Source organism: Anticarsia gemmatalis, chromosome 3, assembly GCF_050436995.1.
Source record: "Anticarsia gemmatalis isolate Benzon Research Colony breed Stoneville strain chromosome 3, ilAntGemm2 primary, whole genome shotgun sequence".
Lineage (NCBI taxonomy): Eukaryota > Metazoa > Arthropoda > Insecta > Lepidoptera > Erebidae > Anticarsia > Anticarsia gemmatalis.
In genome coordinates, this window is record NC_134747.1 from 9,191,836 (window position 1) to 9,213,797 (window position 21,962).

At 35.7% G+C, this 21,962-nt stretch overlaps 2 protein-coding genes across 4 annotated transcripts in view; one reads left to right on the forward strand and one right to left on the reverse strand.

The window, feature by feature from the left end:
* LOC142987509 (uncharacterized) overlaps window positions 1–21,962 on the reverse strand; it is a 110,603-nt gene that overhangs the window by 63,978 nt on the left and 24,663 nt on the right. The gene's annotated exons all lie outside the window — the stretch shown is intronic.
* LOC142987508 (uncharacterized) lies at window positions 11,270–18,567 on the forward strand. 3 transcript variants are annotated; one of them, XM_076136321.1, is made up of 21 exons: window positions 11,270–11,407; window positions 11,486–11,513; window positions 11,602–11,940; window positions 12,808–12,828; window positions 12,958–13,014; window positions 13,312–13,329; window positions 13,522–13,590; window positions 13,858–13,890; window positions 13,966–14,019; window positions 14,103–14,168; window positions 14,266–14,313; window positions 14,613–14,687; window positions 14,765–14,947; window positions 15,420–15,539; window positions 15,862–15,918; window positions 16,199–16,237; window positions 16,566–16,610; window positions 16,691–16,759; window positions 16,967–17,163; window positions 18,151–18,210; window positions 18,402–18,567. In XM_076136321.1, exons 1-21 carry the CDS (start codon window positions 11,327–11,329, stop codon window positions 18,483–18,485), a joined length of 1,743 nt encoding a protein of 580 aa, XP_075992436.1. In that variant the 5' UTR covers window positions 11,270–11,326; the 3' UTR covers window positions 18,486–18,567. The 3 variants fall into 3 exon arrangements, with proteins under 3 accessions (XP_075992436.1, XP_075992433.1, XP_075992435.1); XM_076136318.1 differs by having other exon boundaries at window positions 18,416–18,567; XM_076136320.1 differs by having other exon boundaries at window positions 14,106–14,168; window positions 18,416–18,567.

The following is a 21,962-nucleotide window of genomic DNA, read 5'->3' on the forward strand; positions in this document are numbered from 1 at the left end:
CCTTCCCAAAAAACTTTAGATACCACAGACGGAAAGTATATAATTTATTTCATAATAGTTTGATGAATAATTGGAATCTATTAAAAGCAACCTTCTGTTAGCGGCCTTCGGTGTGAATGGACGGAACCTATTACTAAACCTGTCGTGGTGGGACGTGCCATGATACGCAATTTGACTGCATAGTCTAAGTTTACCCGCACGCGCGCTCTGCGGCCTGAGCTACTTTATAAGTAAAACAAAATGAAAACGCCAAGTATAAAACAAGTTTAGAACGCAATTTCATAGTTTAACTCGGTATCAGTCAGCGAAGGAGCGTCTAACTCCTACTTCATAAAAACTAATGGCGACCCATTTAACGCCCTGTCTACGGATTGCTTTGAGCTTTTTGCTCAATTGTTATGAACATTTATAATTTATCCCATAACATAAATAATTTCAGTTTGTTTGTTATTTTGTAATTTGATCTTGATCTGGAGCCCGTTTGATCTTACTGAGGGGTGTCACAATGAAAACGAAATTAAACGATCCAAAAGCAACAAAATGAATAATGATCACGTCACACTTTCAGAACCCAAACCATACGATCTACAGGATTAAAACGTAGGCTAAAATCCTCTACACTTTACAGAACAATGTAAAACAATAAATTCACTATTACAGCATAAATAGCATGAAATGTGTCATAGGGAGATAAAAGTAAAACACACGAGACAATAGGTGTGTTTGTAAAATTATGATAAAAGCTGGGAGCGCGCTGAGGGGATACCTGAGTGTCGACAGCTTAGGATCCAAACAGACATGAGAAGCTTCGCGATGACAGCGCGCTATAAATACAATAAACAAACTTTCTTATTTGTGCGAAAACTACTCTAACCGACAAATAAATAAACATACTTACGACGCTGATGTTTACGTAAAATTGTACTACTGTATTCTGTCGCCGTGCCCCAGAATACTTCAATGACATTTTGTCATGCTCATTGATTTTCTTAGCACGGACTCTTTTATAAGCAAAGGAATGTCGTGTAAATTATCGTATGATATTTTATCCCAAATTTATTTGGATGATCTAATAGAAGTAGATACTTATGTACATATAAATAAAGTTCAGTGATAAAGCGGGTGGTATCAAAATGTTCTGACTCCGCGCCAGGACCGGCTTCCGGCTGGCGATGTGCCAACTTCCTACACCAAGTCTTACGCTAGAGTCTTCCACTAGTAAAAATCTCCATGAAGTAAATGTCGCGGTTTGATCGTAACAAACACAAACCACTATCAACATAATTATATTCTGCAACGAGAGGCCCAATACTAAACCTTACTATTATTACCCAAATATCTGATAAAAGGCTCACGTTACGATGCCTTCATCTGTATATTTAGGTTAATGTTTACATTGCCAACGATGTCTATGATGAGTAATTTTGAATTAGACATATTTCGTGTTGGCTTTGAAATCGTAAAGTTTGGTATACCATGAACTAGCTTTTATCATAAGTGCCGGGGGCTAGAGCGGAGAACGGAAAGGGGATCGGAGAAATATACATTGATATTTCCAGGGTCCTTTACCGGGTGTTGCGATCGCGGCTCGAGCCACTCGGGAGTTTCGAGCCTCTTCAAACCACCACCGAGAGGCAGATTGTAATCCTGCTTTGTCAGTATCCACCGCGGAGACAGGAAGTGGTCGAGTACCGTTCACAGAAAAACGGGTGGCACAATGCGCTGGTGGCAGCAATGATTTCCATTGCTTGCTTCCGAGTAAAGTGTCTTTCTTATTGTAATAGTTGTGCCAAATTATATTTGAAGTCCTAATAAAAATAAGTCAATCAAAAACACTTTTTAATTGGCCCTCGGCCGAGACTGAACCAACTCGCCAATTACTTCGTTTTTGCTATATTGAAAAATATTGGAAGCCGTTTCATACGGTACAGATATTATGTCGGTATCATGAAAAGCATTTTCCAATAATATTTCACGAACGTGTGACAGATATTTTACAGGAAAATTTATACGAAAAATATTTCAACCGACTCGAAAACATACATATATCATCTAACAAGTTTTGATCAGTGGCAATTTTTGTGGAGGCGTATTGATAAAATATGAACAACGCGACAAAAACACACAGTAGCCGAATATAGCTTTGTATTTGTCCACAAATAAGCAATACAAACAACGGTAGAGTTAATATTATTATAAAGCCTCGGCCACAAGTTAGAATAGAAACGAGATGAACGGACATGTCAGTTTTATTTGTCTCTGCGGTAATGGAGCGAAATAAGCTAAAGTGACGTTCGTAACAATCATATTATTTACTTAGCGAGTATTCATTTTACATGGGAAAATGTGCGAATGTTGCGTATGTATCTGCATTTTAGCGACAAATGATAACACTATAAACTCTTGAAATTTGTAAAGATTTACCTGGAATTGTGCAGGATTCATGAGAAATCTATACTAATATAATAAAGCTGAAGAGTTTGTTTGTTTGTTTGATTGTTTGTTTGTTTGTTTGTTTGTTTGAACGCGCTAATCTCAGGAACTACTGGTCCGATTCGAAAAATTCTTTCAGTGTTAGATAGCCTATTTATCAAGGAAGGCTATATAACATCACGCTACGGTCATTAGGAGCGGAGTTGCAACGAAAAATGTTAAAAAAACGGGGAAAATTTTGACCCATTCTCTTAGGTGACGCAAGCGAAGTTGCGCGGGTCAGCTAGTGAGCTTATAAGCGTGAACTTTAAAAAAAGTTCTTTCGTAGTGAAAACGAGCAAAAGGATTTTATACCATGGTTTTCAAGGTAACGAACAGAACTAGGAGTAATATGTGCTTCATTCGTGATTTCTCTATTAGTCTCCTAAAAATAATTGCTGAAATTCACTTAGTAATGTATTTGGATTTTACTTGCCATGCATGGTGGAACTTCATCAGTGTTTAAACTATTAACAGTTACTGTGACTCTATAGCCCATGATGCTCAGTCTGTAATTATATAACTTTCCCTCTCAAGGCTCTATGTATGAATAGTAAATAAACTACCATGTTTTAGATAACCACATCGTACCTTCACGACGACAAAATGTTATAACATATGTAGGTAGGTAATGCGCATGTAAATATGTAAAATATCACGTTAATATTCTAAAAGTAATTGCCAATTGTCAAAACTAACAATGTTATTTAATATTATCAAATTTTACGACTCGCTGTTTTACTTTCGAAAGCAATTTGAATTGCTTTATTTTACTTCGCCGATGCTATAGTCTGACAACTTAGTGGAGAGTCTTGGATGCAAAGTTCGCGGCTGGCAGAGGAATTCAAAATATAAAATTTCAGCATCAGTGACTCGCAGGCCTATGCAGTTGACGGTGGCTGATTCAATACAGCTATTTTATGTAGGAAATGTACACATTTATTAATTATACAATCTATGTCAAACGCCCATCCCAAGGCTTTCTATTAAGTTGTCAGACTACAGTGCAACGCTTCGCTCTATGGTCAAAAGTTTTTGATTTATTGCTTCTTCAAGTTCAAATGATTCTGTTGTTTATTTTTGCGGGTAATTGTTGATATTCAATCGAGCATTCTCATGCTACATGAAAGTACTACCTAACCTCATTTTTTAACTAATATTTTAATAACTTTCTAATCATCTGGCTTTGTTTAGTCATTCATCAATTATTTGCATTCCGGCGTTTTATTTTGTTAATAAAGTTCTAGTTTTATTGGCCTGTTTATATGGTTATTAAACGACAGTGTTCAATCACATAAAAATTATAATTATAAAATAGGTACTTTTCTAATCTTCTGTTGATACTTTTGAAGAAACTAAATATATGTAAAAGCAATTTAAATTAAACAGATGGGATAAAGTGTTTTTGTGATGTTTTTCGCTATTTATTCAGCGTTATCTAATTAACGAATTCATGGATATTGTGACGAGATCGTAGAATTAAGCGTACTTTCCAATAACTTTCCATAAAATCTTTACAGACAGCAGCATTCACCGATGTCGTAAGACTAAGTATTAATAGAATACTCATGAATTTGTATCCAATATATTAAGTCAGATTTGCATACATTTATCGGTCTTTGTTATGTCAATGACCGTTTTATTGCTCTAGTTTTTATGCATTTTAAGCGCCACCAGTGTTAATAAAAAAACGTAAAGTAACAACTTGAATTAAGTTATGGTACTATAATTTATAGTAAACTATTGCTAGGCTACTGTTATTTATACTGAAATATGGCCAGCCAAGGAACGTTTTTCCTAAATGATTTCAATGGAAGCACAATTCTGTACAGTCAGTACCATCGAGTATCGAGAGGTTGACATTTAAAATGTACTGCCAAAATAGTTCTTACGGGGCCCGGTAGAGGCGCTGATCAGATTTTCATACAAAATTTCTCGATGACAGGTCGGTTGCCGGTAGTCGACAGTAATAGAGAATTGAGCTACAGGTAATATAAAAATGTCACAGAAATAGTTTTTACAGCGTCGTGAAATTGTAAAGGAAATCCTGTATAGTTGTGCGATAATCTGTTAGCTTGTGATCGGTGACGTCAGTGGGCCGGACGCAGCTGTCGGCGCGAGCGCAGCCCTAGCCTGGGAAAGCGTCGCCCTCGCGCGCTCTCACTGCGACGACTCGCCGACTCGCCGTCTGCCGGGAACCACCGCGACATTCAACTCAACGTCAATTATTATGAACTTGACTCACTTTTTATTTGCAAACAGTTATGTGAATGTCAAAACAACAAGTTGCTCCATTGATAGCCGTCATAACAAATTATGTTCGCTGTTTAATTGTAAATGTGGTCGTATTTTTTTAATGCAAATAATATTTTAGATGCGGTGTGAAATCAACAACTCTGAAATAATTTACATTATGAAATTTAAAAATTAATATTTACTTTCTAACTTATGTTTGTATTTAAATTCATATCTCAAATGTAAAAACTTTAGTCATATTTATCAGTAATGAAAACAAGAAAATAGTCTCAGAGTATCTCACTATAACCTTTCTAGGAGTCAAGTCCTCGCAAAAATAATGTCAAAAGGAAAGCGTGTCACGCATAAGCGCCATGACTTTTTACAACGAAAGGGAACTGCACTTAATTTTCAGGATCAATTTAAGTAGTTACGGCAAAAATAACAGTAGATTGCAATTATAAGATTAGGTCCCAAGGTAACATCTTTACTGTACGTAATTTTAACTAGTCATATATACATATTTTTAATAAGGCTAGATGTTTTACAACACGGTATTGTTTAGCAATACTTACATATATGGGTAGAATTACAACATATTATAATGGATTTAAGTGGATTATTGTTGCTTAACGCTGGCAACCCACGTTTATGCGTATTCAGTCTTATTAGGGTATAAGGAAACAGCGGTTTACCTTTCTCTTTTCACGTCATCATACTGATAAAGTCGTGGACCCTGGGTTTTGCGTCAAAAGTAAGGTATTACAGGGTCAAACCAATTTAAATACACTCTTATTTATCGCCGACCGATCGTTATCGTTTAATCTTACTATTTTTTTTTGATAACTGTTTGAGTAAACAATAATAAACATCAAATACGGGTTGAATAAATTATGACTTAATACTTTCAGCAAACTTTCCGATTTTGTTTCTTCAAGGACAATAAGGCTGCTTTAAAGTAAATAAATGTAAAACACTGCAACGTTTAGCGAATGTAACACGAACATTTACATAAATAGTGGGCGGCTGGTGTTACGCTAAATATGTCTTAATTAAAGTATTTGCACTAACCAGATGGAACACAATGTTTAGGTAACAAGCATTCTATTCAGGTAGAAGAGATACTCTTTTTATATGTACTTTTTATAATAACTCCCGCACTAAGAATTGCTCTTGTGTCGCGGGGACTTTTACAAACATACAAACAACGGACACAAGGCACAACCAGACCCGAAACTACTATTTGTAAATCGCACAAATAATTATTCCTTGTGTTGTTTTAACTATACGCATTTTGCAAAATTCGCCAGAAGTTGTGTGTAAGTGGGCAATGATGCAGTTGGTGCCTGCAGTAGTCGGGCCTTGACTAACACCAACGATTTATTAGAACAGCCTTGAAACTTCGACTACACAGTTAAACCTGCGGCATGCTATAGACCGAAAACTAAGTAGAGAGCCTCGGCATGCACGACTTATCCACAATATGAATCATAATTCTATGTATTTCTAAAGTGTAGTCGCTGTGTTAAACAAACCACCGTCAGATGGATAAGCCCGCGGTTCACTTATGTACCAAATCCAGAATTTTGTACATCTCCAGCCATGAACCTTGCACACAAGGCTCTTTACTATGTCGTTGGTCTATACTTCTAACTTAAACAGTAAAATTTTATGATTAATGTACGTTAAGTAATTAATTTCTAGCCACGTTTAATATAAATAGCGTCCTTAGCGGATACAGAGCCATTTTCAGATGCATATTACATGAACTACATTAAAGTTGGCATGCTTAATGCTTATGTGATATTCGCTTAATGCCCTCGGGTAATTTGGTAACGTCTCATATTTGATATTGTTTGTATAACTGCTTACTTCTGTTACATAGAAACTTTATATATGTTGGAAAGTATCGTAAAGTTGCAAAATGAAACAAACGCTTTAAAAAAACAAGAAAGAAATTATTACTTATTATGAGTAACAAAGTTTATCTTTTATATTCCCAAATAAGGGTATAGTAATATAATCTTAGGTTAAAAATAAATTAATCCTGTACAAATTAACTAAATTGATTGCGTGACATGAATTGATGTGACACTACCCTTTTTGCCTCTGATCCGCCGATCATTGCCGATATATCTTTTAAATGCATTTAACTTTGTTTCCAAACGATAAATTTCGTGAATATAGAGAGGTTTTGCACAATTCCATCAATGTTCGTGACGGCGTAAAGGTGAGGGGTAGGAAATAGGACAAGGCATTGATAGCGATTGTTCCAGTTCACAGCATTCTACAATACACAATATTGTATTGAATTTTATTCGAGTATTTCAATATTCTAGCAGTTATTTAATTAAAAGCTTTAACCTTTTTTTTATAATTTAACTATACGCCGCATTTCATTACACTCCGAGTCGAGGCGCCCATAGCCCGTTGCGCTCACCGGTCGGGTAACGATCTGTGGGTTAAGCAACCCTTGGCGCGGTCATTCTATGGATGGGTGACCGCATAGTGGTATTTGAGCTGGGCGTCTCCGTGCTTCGGAGGGCACGTAAAAAGTCGGTCCCGGTCGTTGTCAATTAAGATAACAGTCGTTAAGCCATGTCAAAGGCCTTCGGGCGGCTTGAACAACTTTGATACTAGGTTGACCACTAACCATACGACAAACAACAACAAACAACATTATACTACGTTATTCTTAACCTCTCATCAAATGAAAATATAAATATAAATACTTATTTCACTACAATGCAGGGTCTACGCTACTATTATATGGAGCTTAACGCGATTTGAGTAGTCACGGCTTACGACTACGGCTTCGCAACCTAGCTGAAACGTTAACCAAAGCTAAGTAAATAATGCACGTTAATCTCCTTATACTGATAATTTCAGTAATTATCTGCATTTATTAATGTCTTTACTATCTACACCCTGATTTAATAAAGTTAGTAACTAAAGAGGTAAGCTAATGCCTAATAGTGATGATAGTGATTATAATGAATAATTATATCTACTACAATTATGTTATAGTATGTAAGCACAACCCGACTTACTATAAATATGTATCCTACCGTTCAGAAATGCCAATAACACCCTCACCGGTGATCGATAGCAAAGCTATCGCAAAAATGCAATAATATGATAGTATCGGATGCCCCGGAGACCGCATGTCTATCCGCGCCCGTATATGCCTGGATTTTACTAAGCCACTGTGAGCCGCTTTACGACCAACAAGAAGCTTGTGGATTTCAATTCTCTTTGTCAAGTGGACTGAGACGTCGGGAATGCGTTTACAGGCAAGAGCACTTTCGGCGACCGATATCCTCAACTACGCTCAAGTTTGTTGCAACTTTACCGACACAAAACTCAAGGGCTTTTACTTTGTTACACAAGTCTATTTTCTTAAAGAGCTGTTTGTAGATCTCATTTGATAAATTCAGTTTAAAGATGCTGACATTTTACATTTTAAGTTTCTGGCTCTTGTTTTATATCTATGTTTGCAAAGTTAGCTACTGTGTTCCGTTTGTAATTATTGGAGTTGGGTTTCGTGCTAATGAGGATGTCAGTGAGAACTAATACATGTTCGACGTAAGATCATCTCACGTGTGTACAGCTTCACAGGGTATTGTGCACATGAGTTCAACACACACGCTACGATAAATATCTCCACAGAACTGTATTGAAGCGTATCTTAGTGTGTTCCTGGTGTATGTTGGAACCTCGCTCCGTGCAACAGTAAGCGAAGGCGTGTGTAATGGCTCATTGTTTTTGCCGTAAGTGGCCTGAGATTACACAAATTGATGCCTGTATGTTTCAAGTGAAAGGAAGTGTTCTGTTCTAGATAATGGTCTCGCTTGTTTTGTTTTTAACAATGAATCGGTTTTTGATATGGGCTCATGGACTCATATGGGGAAGTTTCATCATTGGAGAGGCTATTGTGCCACGTCAATATCGTCAAATAGCCATTTGGATTTACCTATTTCGTACATGTTACAAATGGACTCGTGTAACAACTTGTGATGCTACGCTCTCATATAGTTACTTATGCTAAGAAAATCTCAGTGTGCCTACAATATCTTTTTATGATAAAAAATATTTTAAATATTTTGTAGCAGATGGTTTAGGTAGCTATGGACATTATGATCGTTCGATACATAAAGGTGACTTCACGTTAAGGTCATTCTCGGCCAAGCGAGAGGCTCTAATGAATTCAGTTAGCTTTACTACATGTAAAGGTTACATGACAAATACTTTGTTGACGATTACTTCATACTGACTTTTAAATAAATACGAGAACTCGCAAATCAATGTCAACAACTATGATTTCATCGTGTTTATATGACTATTGCTATATTTGAAATTCAAATAGTCTGTCAGGATCTACGATGATATTTCACGCATCATATGCAAGTGATCGCTTTTCAGTGGAAGGGGTGTCAATCTACTTTAGATGTAAGATGCGCCCTTGTGCTGCGAGGCGTGTCGCGAGCCTATCGTCTCGTTGTGGTCGCTTCAATCGAAAATCACACCTTAGCCACATTACCATCTGCACTCTTAAATCGGATTTGTCGACGGATCGGTCCGGAAGCGACGGCGGCACTTGGCGGGTAGTAGAGTAGTTGTAAAACAAGTCTAGCGCTTTTGTCGCGTCTAGACGGCGAGAGTCGGATCCCTATCGGCTGCCGTAAAATTATGTGACGTGGGCGGGCGATGTACCGTTCTGGGATATCCGGTCGAATTCGATCTTTATTCACTTATTTAATTTACTACAATCTTGCATCTTTGTTGTCGGACTCGTTTAAGCCTTCTATGTTGTTTTCAACTTTAAGACAAAGATAGCCTACCTTATTGTTTCAAACGGCGGTTAAAAATGTATTTTGATTAGATATACTTATTAGGTATTAGGAAGAATTAGGTATACTTTAGCGCTTTTTAAATCGAACTAATCGTATTCACAGCTAATTTGAATATAATAGTTACATTACGAAATACTAGAGTTCATTTGAACGACTCTCATGGTTACTGTACATTTATCGTCGGTGTTCCGAGTTGAGTACGATTGACGTAGTTAGTGGAGTGCGGAGTCCGGGCACGTCGGGCGGCGAGAGGCGCGGGGCGAACCTCGTGCAACCACTGCGTTTCACCACTGATCGGCCACATACTAGATTTTACTTCATTTTACCCGCATATTCTGAAAGCCTGAATAGACCGTAACACTGCCGATTTTTTTATATTTATTTTTCCTACTTTCTCTATTTGAAAAAATAGATCTAAAATCTCGGAAAAATGAAATTGATGCGAGACGACTTGAACGTGAGGAGATATTTTAATTTAGTCCATATTATGCTGAGACAACATAGGTCATAAAATAGTCTTTTAAAAGACGATTTTATAAACGGAATTTCTCCCGAAACCAATACTTCTAAGTCAAACGGTCTAGTCCACGTGTAGCGTCGCGTCGCCCTATGCGGTACCTACGTATTTGCATCACAGATGCGATGTGAAATAGATCGCTTCACCATTTCACAATAGTCTATCGAGATAGCCCATTCTAACTATATAAAGTAAATGTAACAAGCGGGCAACAAAGAAATCTAGATCAAACGGGCAGTACAGTCTTTACGAAACTCGTTAGCAATTTGTGAGGTGTTAGTAACTTTTCTCTGTGGTGAGAGTCGTGTTAAGTGGCGAAACTGTTGGCTTTACAATGGAACAAACGTTTGCTACTGGGACGCGGGGCGCGCGGCGGTGATGCGGCGTAAGCGCATATCTGTTTCGGGTCATCGCGCCGCAACCTTTCACTAGCGCCTGGTGATGGCTGCACACCTGCCGGGCCGCCTCACCTCTCCTAGCTGACAACTCGTTCGACTGACACCTCACGTGTTCACAATCTAGATCTTCACCTACCAACATATACACAACGACATCCACTCTCATTTCTACCAAATTAGACTCTATACTCTATGATGTCGACGTCTCTATTTTAAATAGGCTATGAATATGAAATTAAATAGGTCCAAAATAATCACGGAGTTTTTCGAAAAGGATATTCCTATCAATATTCGTATCACTTCTCACAAACATAATACCGATGCATGCCCGATGGCTGAAGGAACGATCCCCTACTACTATCGACTGTCGACAACCTGCTAGCTATTCAGAAATTTTGTACGAAAAGGTGATCGTTGCCCATCCACTGACCAACCTCGGCAAACGTATCTTATCATTAATTCCATAGTAGTCTTCCTAGATCGATATTTTACTTGATTTCTACTTTCATTTTATTGTTACGGCCCAAATCTGGTGTATCAAAATGATAGTCTTTCAAAACTTGAAATAGTTTCCGCTGCAGGAACCCCTGCTGTGAACAATTTAAAAAGTGTTTGTCGTGACCACTAAATCTATTTTTGATATCTAAACGTGTCCATAGTCGTGCCTTTAGGAATATCGATGTTTGAACAATAAAGTCATTCGATAAGTTTAGTATTACTTGTACTATCAGTCGCGCAACGCAAAACTAGCGAAGCGAAAGCTGATAAACCATGCGCATTTCACGGTAACTGCAATTTCATTAAATAGATGTAATTACTTCAGAAGAATTATTGTTTTTTGCCCTCAACATATGTCGACTTTCATACGATGTGATACCATGTGGAATACAAATATATGGTCATTCTTAGTATTCCTACAAATATTTGCTCTGGTAAGATAGTTTCACTAAATCAAAATGTAAAATATTGAAAATAAATTTCAACACAGTTCATTAATCTAATTTACTTAGGTTACTACAGAGCCACGGATTAATTCAGGTTGGTTTAAAAAATAAATCTTATGTCTACCACATTATAACGTTTGTCGTATATTCAGGAAATTACAATTAATATGAGTGCTTTTTAGGTAAAAATGTCAAAAATCTGCACGAAAAAGTTCGCACTGACCCAACAAAGCACAAGGGAGGAGCACTCCGCTCTGATGGTGTCAATGAAAGTGGAATAAGTGGTGAAATTTATAATGATGGGTTAAGTGACGAAGAATATGACAAACTCTCGGATGCTGGAGGCGATGATGACGATGACGACGATGATGACGATGATGACGAGGGGGGCGGCGGTGGCGGTGGAGGTGGTGATGATGACGACGACGACGATGATGACGAGGGTGGTGGGGGTGGTGATAACGATGATGATGATGATGATGATGATGACGGTGGTGGCGACGATGATGATAAAGAAAATGGTAAGTAATAAAAATACGCAAATGATTAACAAACTTAACAAAATATGCTTCTTATATAGTAGCGCGATTTTCTACAGTCTATTCTATCGACTAAAATGTTTGACAATTAAAATTACTTGAAGAAAATAGTTTGTGGGGTGTACTCTAGACGCGCTAATCAGTTTTTAATACAGTCAGAAGTAGATAGAGGTAGGAAGTCCTCCCCGCACTGATGCGTTGACATTAAACAGAGTAAATAAAATTGTTACGGTTCGTAGCATTCGTTGAAACTTATTAACTAAAGCGTTATTTTGTATTTAATTAAGTAGAGTGAAAGTAAAGTATCATCGCGTCAGTTTAAAAGCGACACTGCGAAAATGAATTCTCGTCATCATTTTAAACGGTTCATACTTTATCTGCGTTGGACGTTGCAAGTCAGTAACGTCCCTACTCTACTCTTATATTCTGCATACTTTTAATCGGTAAAAAATGATGTCAAATATATTTATTATACTTTGAGTTATATTACTATCGGTGTAAGTTGATTCTTCTTCTTATCGTATGGTTAGTGGTCAACCTAGAGTCAAAGTTGTTCAAGCCGCCCGAGAGGCCTTTGACATGGCTTAACGTCTGTTATCTTAATTGACAACAACCGGGACCGACTTTTTAGGTGCCCTCCGAAGCACGGAGACGCCCAGTTCAAATACCACTATGCGGCCACCCATCTATGGAATATTATTATTACAGGTGTAAAATGCCAGTCCGTCAGTCTACCAACCGTTTGACATTTAGACGATAGGATCTCGATACGATTCGAAATTTCGTGATTGTAAACTGCATATAATACCGGTCAAGTCTTGTTAATATTTTAAAATGTTTTTTTTTCAGATGGGAGCGGGTTCTCGGCTGGTAAACACTTAGTTTACAATACTTTGTAATCGCGTTTGAAAACATCAATTTAAAAAACTAAATCACAATGACTTTGGTTTAGCTCTATTCATTTGAAAGAAATTGTATAAAAAAATGTTTTATTTTCAGGTGATACTTTTACTCCTCTAGAACTAATACCACTCACAAAGAAATTTAAATCTAAACGTAAGTATGCACGTAACTTGCCATCGATTCTATAAATAAGGAAACTTTTGAATACCACTGGATGCACTGTCCCGCAGTAATGGAGGGTTCGATTCTCTGTAGCGCATTTTTTACACTCTGAATGATTAAGTTGCGATCGAAGATTTTAGGAATTTCTTGTAATAGTGGCTTTCTCCAGAACATGTGGACACAACACGGTAGTCGACGTCGCCACTCTCATTTTTAAATTCACACATATTATCAATCTAGAATTTTGTAATTTGGAATACTTGATAATGTGAGTGTATTATATTACAGTGCAGACGCCGATGGGACGCAAGTATACATTAATAATTTAATCATTATTTTTCATGACTCTCCCACTGATGCGTAGTGGCCTCCTTTCAGAATGAGAAAGGGCATAGGCATTGAGTCCACTACGGTGGTCCATGGTCAATACGCGTTGGGGTTTAAATATAATTTGCTTATTTAAAATATAATTGGTTAATATTTTTAATTTTATTCCAGAGGGTCAAGGAATTATCAGTAAAAGTAAATCGCTACAAGACATGGCGGATTCTATCTTTTCTGCATACTGTACGTATAAAAATAATATTATACTCAGTCATAAAAAAACAAACAAAGTCCTTTCTATTAGTCATTAAACACTATACAAATTAAAAAATAATCGCAAAATTTTTAAGATTAAAGAAATGAAGACTATAAGTGATAATTATTTCTAATACACACATTAATTCGAAAAGTCATTGCTTTGGGTTCGCACCTGCAACCACGAAATATATAAGTTCTGCACATATGCAACACCGTACAAGAGAAGTTTTAATTAATTTCATTTCTTTTCAGTTTTTACTACGAAAAGGATAGTAATCTTACGAGGTACTTACAAGGTTATCATTAATTTATGAAACTATTTTTGACTGCATTATTTATTGTTTTATTATTTGCTTGTAGACGAGGATATCCCAGGTTTGGACGCACTCCAAGCTTTGGCTTTAAACGGCGAAGGTATACAGTTAAAATACAAATAAATAATGTAGTATAGTGTTTAATACATATTTAATACCAAACTGATATTATTAACTCGACAGTAGCTGATCGCAGGTACCTAGTGAGGTTTATAATGAGGACACAGCCACGTGAAACAGGTGAAGAAGGTATGGTATTTATTTCATAAATATCGCTTATAGAGATAGTACTAATATTATTTATTCAAGATTTTTTTAACTGTTAATGTAATTTGTGGTATGACAGGTAAAGTTAGTAATTGGCTCCGATCACCTAGAAAATGCCGATATAAATGTAAGTAAAGAGAAGTTAGCTTTTTATACATTTCTATAGTGCAATTCTGTACAGTCGGTACTATCAAGTTTGACACATAAATCATACTGAAAAATAGAACTTTCAGTGCCCACTTGAGGCGCTGATCAGAGTTTTATACAAAATTTCTCAATAGCTAGACAGTTGTTGATAGTCGATTGTGGTAGATCGCGATACAGGTACACTTGTATAAACTTAAACAAAAGGTAAAATTATAAGATTTTAATTAGGTTGATTGTCTACATGAATTGTATGTAATCGCCAACATTTTTAACTTGCAGTGCTAAGGAAGAACGAAAGTAAAAGGCAACAGAAAAAGAGACTGAAAAGGGAGAAAATCAGGAGAAGACAAATAAGTAAATAATTAATTACCTATACTTTTGTTACTTTTACAACATTTAATTACTATGTTAATTAAATTCCAATTTTATAGTGCAAAAGATAAAAAAGAAAATGGCGAAGAATCGGCATTTAATTGTTAATTCTGGACTGAAAAATAAACATGGTGTTCAAGTAAGAAAAAAACCTAAAAACAGGAAGAGGGCCAGACGCTCACGTAAAAAAGACGCTAAACGAGAAAAGAATAAGAAAATGAGAAAGAACTTTTCAAGAAGAGGTAAATTAAACTACATTTTTGAAAATTAATTATCAATTCTTATCAAAATACAATTAAAATATTTTTGTGTCACATGTTTAATTGTACTTTTTTGGATGAAATGTAAAGTCAAATGTATTTATTAAACCGATAAATTATATTATAAACGTTATCAAAATGTTATAGAATGTTTGTTTACAGTTAGCATCGGTAATATGCATTCACTGTAACATTTTCACCTTTTGTATGATAATATAAATGCTTTTGATCAACAGACAATACGCAGTGGTTGTAAAATTACTTTCATATTAATTTACAGTCATAATTTAACTATTTTCATTAATAAACTAAAATTAAAACGCGGTAGTGTAAATATATTTTTGATGTCGCTTGTACAATGTACAGTGTTATGACAATTGACTTTTGCGATTTCCTGGGTTATATAAAGGCCCTAAAAAACAGTGTTAAAATTAAGGGCCTGTTTTAATTTCAGATGCAAACAAAACCAAGTGCACGTGGGAATATGAATGTAAAGATCCGCATGATATGGACACTTGTTTCTTAAATGCGCCATGTTTGAACGATACTAACAGGATCATTAAAGCATTTGAAGGTGAGTTGTGAATTATTGAAAAAATATATTAATTTATATACAACCAAAATCCTTAAGGTGCATTTTAACTGTAGGTATGTTCGCTAATATGCTGTTTTTGTACATTAGCTAGCATAAGCCATAGGCACCAAATGCGTTCTTAAGCGAACTATCATTGTACCGGTTTTTTTTATCCAAATCGGTTAAGCCGTTTCTATGTGATTCGTAGAAGAGTAAAAAAAAATTTACCAACATATTATTAAAATTTACGGCAGGGGGGTGACTGTCACGAATAAATATGATTATTCCACAAAATGCAAAATTCATTTAATTTACTTTACAGAATTTGTTCCAACTACTGATAAACCGGAACCTATGCCTCAAAATCTCCGAAGGATGTGTAAGATTAAACAATCTATTATAAACACCAATGCTTCATTAACTATTATATATAACGTAGCGATAATAAGTTTATTAAAAACACATGATATTCTAACAGCTGTACGTAAACAAAAGAATGTGTATTGGACTCTACAGAATATGTAAATTTTTTATTAATTTAGTAAGCCACGTATTACGTCATCTACAAAGGCCTTCGGGCGGCTTGAACAACTCTGCCACTAGGTTGACCACTAACCATATGATAAGAAAAATAACTAATTTATTCGTTACGTCCACAGTGGGAATTGACCCAATAGACGAAGATGTTGAGAGAATAAGTAAGTAGCATTTAATTATTTAACCTCTCTGAAATATTAATATTATTATGGTTACTACGTATATGTGAGCGGGTATTGTCGAAAAATATAATAATGCCTTCTTTTTGCATAAAGTACTAAGTTGGTACTTTTAAAGTAGCTTATCACTTAATGGTGATTATTATTATATCACGTCTGATTTTTTTCTAACAAACCCTAAGAAAGATACTCGGATGATGCTGGCAATAGTTAATCAGAGAGAGAAAACTTTTGCCCAGCAGTGTGACAATAAAAACTGAAGTGTTATTATTTGAACAACTAATTAATTATATTTTATCGTTTATCACAGTCAAAAACCACATGTTACTAGTTAAACCAGAAAACGTCGTCCAAGGTAACCTTTGTTTATATTTTCGTATGAAGCAATAGCATTATATTGTAAAAGTACTCGAAATTGTTTTTGTGATCTTATAGGAAAAAGTAGAAACATAGAAAATTTGGAAGAATACTTTAATAGTATTCTGCTTTATCAAGATCCATTGAGTGAGTATAAAATTATTTCTTTTTCTTTTAACACATTTTTAAAAACACAACTTATATTTGCTTTTATCCACGGTCAGCTGAATAAAAAGACAAGTTTTAATTTTCCGAGCAACTGTTCTACACAATACGCCAGTTTTCTTTCTTCTGTAAGCTTACGTCTTAATATGTATCATGAAAAACAAACTTCATCGATTCTTAATTTTTTAGAGTTTACAAAACCTTTGCGGCCCGTCACGGAATCAATTTCAGCGTCGGGTAGTGCGTCCGGTAGTGGTTCCGATGATGAAGGAAAAACAACATCTGTAGAAGGAAAGGACCCAAGTGATGAAGACAAAGCAAAGAGCTCGTCAGAGAAACAACATGGTGCCTACTACGATGAAAGTTCCAGAGAAGATGGTAAACAGGTATTTAATACTTAATCTTTTTTATTTGTTTTTCGGACGATTATACTATAGGTCGGGGAAAAAGTCTTTTCGCATTATAGTACCTATGTATGAACTTGTAATAAAATCTCTTTGGCTTCAAGAATCACAAATGAGTACACGGTTCATTAGGTTTCTTTCAGTGAGCTCGTGAGGTACCCAAATATCGAGCTTTTTGTGTAGAGAAAAGATTTTATACAATTCATACATACAATAATGCGAAAAGACTTTTTCCCCGACCTAACATATTGAAAAACTTTGTACAAAATAAATAAAAATAGCCAAGATTAGGATACCTATTTCATACATCATTAAAATAAAACCTCAAAAATATTTTCGACACACCAGCTTATTTAACACGATTCTCTAAATTATCTTAAAACAATCCTTATATTTGAAATTTTTTTCATTAAAGTATTTAAAATGTTTAATCAACCAAGGTTAATTTTTTGTACCTATATAACTTAATTTCCAAATGCCTTGACGTGCATTGATGTTCAATAGCATTTTGTCATTCATCTTTAGTCCTATTTTTGAACTATCTTTAGTCCTATTATGATTTACCGGACACATTACCAAACATTGGGTTGAAACGTACTTCTGAGAATTTTCATCTGATAAATCTCGAATCTTTGCCCGACTAAGTCGATCCCAAGACCTCATGATCCATAGTTGCTTACACTAGCATTTAGACCGCGGATAAATTTACATACTCCGTAATACGATTCTTTATACTCCTCTTTTTCTAACCAGAAGATGTGTAAACAGGTCAAATGAAAAGTTAAAACGTAAAAATCTTGATAAAGAAAATTAACACGTTGACTTACTACTCTGGCCAGTTGTAAAAATGTTACGACATAATAATATTTCAAATTAATCTAATGTAATATGCTTATTTAGTAGTGTACTTTATGATCGACTTCGCATTTTTTTAATAATATTGAAAACTGATATTATTTTTTTATTTAGGGCTCAGAGAAGCTCGCATTTAGACCATACGTCAGCCAGTTAAAGGAATTGGATTCAGAGGTTTGTAATGTTCTTATAATAATTTCAATTGTAACTTTTTTGCACTATAGCATGAACTCTTTTTAGCCCACTCGAAAATGATGAGCAATTTTTTTGTCATTATAAAGCGGGATAAAGGAACGTTTGATAAATGACTGTTTATTTATCAGAAGATTTAAAATAATCGTGCGAGAATATTAATTTAAAAATAGTATGAATATTCCAGTCCGGGCGAGAAGCATTTAAAAAAATTGCTGACTCGAAGATCAGAAGACAGGCAGCACCACGGAAAATAACGCCGCATATAGTCAAGTTAAAGGGCTAACATCACTAAATAAAACGATCTACTTCAGTAGGAACATAAATGTTTCAAAACTCGTTCGTATTTTCTTTCAATGACCTGTCAAGACCCAAAACTATTTCAAACTAAAATACTATTTCTTCAAAGGAACACTGAATAAATATTAAACAGGTAACAATATAAAATAGGTATAGTTTTTAGTTATATCTTTCGCAAATATCGTGGGTCTTCTAGGGGTAATATTTGTATGTGTAATAAATAATAAAAGGTGAAAGGTTACACGCGCCGGCCGACTCCCGGCCCATATACTTGGAGTTGTAGTATCGCTTTGAAGTCGGACAAGGCCACCACCCACAGGCTGCAGATGTCCCGGAAATGAATGACAACGATCGGAATCGCACCACACCATTCAATACCCATTAATGTTTAAAATACCCTTATTATAAAGAAGGTTGAATGCAAACAAGAGAACGAATAAATAGACCTTATTTTTACCAATGAAAATGCAGACAAAGCTCCATGTTTCAGTAATAGAAGTTAAATTGCTGACCTCTATATTATTCTTGTCAGGACATGCAATAATGCTAAAACCTGTTCTACATTTAAGTAAATTTGACCTGTACCAAATACGTGTTGTAAAGACAAATAACCGTATTCTGTCGATTTTCGTAAATAATGTTACCAAATTTATCAGAAACTCTATTCTTTTTACACATAACTCATAAAACTTTCCTTAGTGTAAATCCTGTTTGATTGAACAGAGCAACAGTGCATAAGCAAACACAAGCGTTTGATCTGAAGCCTAATAACTGGTAGCCGCGTCAATCCGGTTACCGAGGTAATGCTGTAATCGCGTCGAGTAATACCACTAGTTTGCATCTCATCAAACTAGAGATGATATGATACACTAACGTTTCACCAGTGATCGTCATTACACATCTACTATTACTTAATTACCTAGTAATTGTCCTGGATTTACTAGTTATCGTATTTGTGTAAATTACTGTATTTCTTTATTGAAAACTTCAAACACTTAAAGAATGTACTAGGCGGTCTTAATGCCTAAGGCGTTCTCTTAGTCTACCTAAGGGTTATCCAGAGACACAAAAAGAAGTTGGCTATAATCGCCAATAACCAGTAACTATTTTGGTATCAGTGCTCCTACAGTTACCTACAGTTAATTTAACTTTAAACATTTCTCACTTTTGTTACTTAGATTTTTCTGCTTGACAGGGTTTATATAGGACTACACTTTTTTCTCGACCCTAATTTCGGAATCAATATATTATATTTCACGCTGTATAGTTCGCTAAAAGCCAATAAAAGTTGCAAAATATTTGACACAAATTGAATTGGAGTTAAGAGTAACAATTAAGTGCAAGCGAATGATGCTGTCCTGAAACAAACGGAGCAACATGGTGGATTACAAATAAGCTAACAGTCGCAGACGTGTACGTTACGATACGTGAATATTTGGAAGGCTGACATTTCAATTTGACTTTGTAACGCTCGGTTAGCAACAGCTGTGAATCGTGAGCGAGTTTTGATAGGTCCAAGCATGCGAGTGACAGTACAAGCTGTACCAAATGTTAACTGCATACTGATAGTTTTTGACTGGAAGGATCGATAAGTAATAAAATTAAGTATTTCTATCAAATGGTTTAGTGTGACAAAATATTTAATTCCGTAGCTCGATTTTCTTTTACTATTGACTACCGGCAACCGCCTAGCTATCAAGAAAATTTACACGATAATCTGTTTAGCGCCTTTACAAGGCTCCGTAAGAACTATTTTGTCAATACCTACATTTTATATGTCAAACTCTCGATACTCGACAGTACCGACTGTAAATAATTGCGGTACAGATACTTTGTCTGGAAATTAAGACAGGCTGTCAATAGTAATTTGTGTTATCTTATATTAAATACCGTTGTTAACTAAACATTTTTCTGAAAAAATAGCTAAATAACTATTAAATAGTTCAACAAACCAGTAAATTCGTGGTCATTAAACGATTTTAATTTTGAAAGTGTTATTAATATGAAGGTATTTTTTACATTCATAGCTGTCCCATTGAATTTCACGGCTGATATGATGACCCAAAAATGCTTTATTAAAAATATAATCCATTTAACCCGTGGCATGCATACATACAAATCGTCAAACCATTGTGTAAACGGCACACTCGTTTAATTACTTATTCCCCCTGACCCCTTTTGTATTTTTTGTCAGTTCAGTGTACAGGCATACACACATTATATCACATGAAACAAGGTATGTTGCATTAGTCTAATAAAAAATATCTAAAATGTCATCGTCGCAAACCGTTACTCTTTAACCTTTAATTAAACTGCTAAGTTAAACTAGCTGCTGCTTCTCTGTCCCCTATTATAACAAGCATTTGATATAAAAAAAGAATTTTCTGATCGTATTTATTCCTAACATACCTATGGTCCAGTGAACTTGTAACTGGGCAATCAATATCTCGTAATCATTGATGAGGAATCAACGAAGCAACAGCCTCATCTATTACAAATCCATCTCAAGCTAAATCAATTTTATCGACATTTGAGATGACACGGGATATCATGTGATGACAGTTTCGACGTTGTATCTAAACATGTTGTCCTAGCTTCATATTTCAGAAATTGATTCTAATAGGTGTGCGGTGCGACAGGTGAGCACACCCAATTACATTTCGATCAGGGCAGCGCCGGCGGCGCGTGCGGTCGCCCTAACCGGATTATTGGCCAGCGGCGCGGTGCGGCGGCGGCGCGGTGGCAGGACGGCGCGGGCGCGGCGCCGGGGCCGACGACCTCGCATTATAATTCGATATAGATTCATCAACAACTTAACAACATTCACCTAGCTCCACGACTGAGATTAGAGACCTTTGACCGGTGAACTTTACGCAAGTTTGTTTTACTAATAAACCAGTTTGGAACATTCAGTTCTTACTAAGTGGCTGCTATTGTTTCCAGTCGAGTGTCTAGTTGGAATCTATTGATTACATTGTTTATTTGTAGTGCCAATTAGAAATAAGCAAATTACTAATTGATTCCATTAAATACCGTCCATAGACGACGACCCTTTTGGCAAAGCTGACTAAAAATAGTTTTAGGAATGTTCACAACATAGCTGCCTGTATGAGAAATCACTCGACAACTCCACCCGGACAACAAAGAAAAACGAGAAAAATGATGTTGTCTAGTGCCTAGTTTACAACAAGCAAAAAAATATTGCACCAGTATGCATCGAGGCGGAAACTGATAGAACGTAGACAAACATTGAAATGTGATACACTACTGTGCTTTTCATACAGAAATAGTAAAATGAAAAATAAACTAGAACACATATTGCGCTGACACGATTGGTTGAAAACACAGTAAAGCACAATGCGGTTAAATATTTTGATAGTGAATTGATGAATTTACGATGTTTATCTTTCATCTATGAGTTTGTATATAACAAT

Coding starts and splice junctions, on each gene's coding strand:
- LOC142987508 (XM_076136318.1), top strand. CDS start 11,327: ATGTCGACTTTCATACGATGTGATACCATGTGGAATACAAATATATGG. Junction 11,408..11,485: donor TCCTACAAATATTTGCTCTG/GTAAGATAGTTT, acceptor TAATTTACTTAG/GTTACTACAGAGCCACGGAT. Junction 16,238..16,565: donor CGAAGATGTTGAGAGAATAA/GTAAGTAGCATT, acceptor CGTTTATCACAG/TCAAAAACCACATGTTACTA.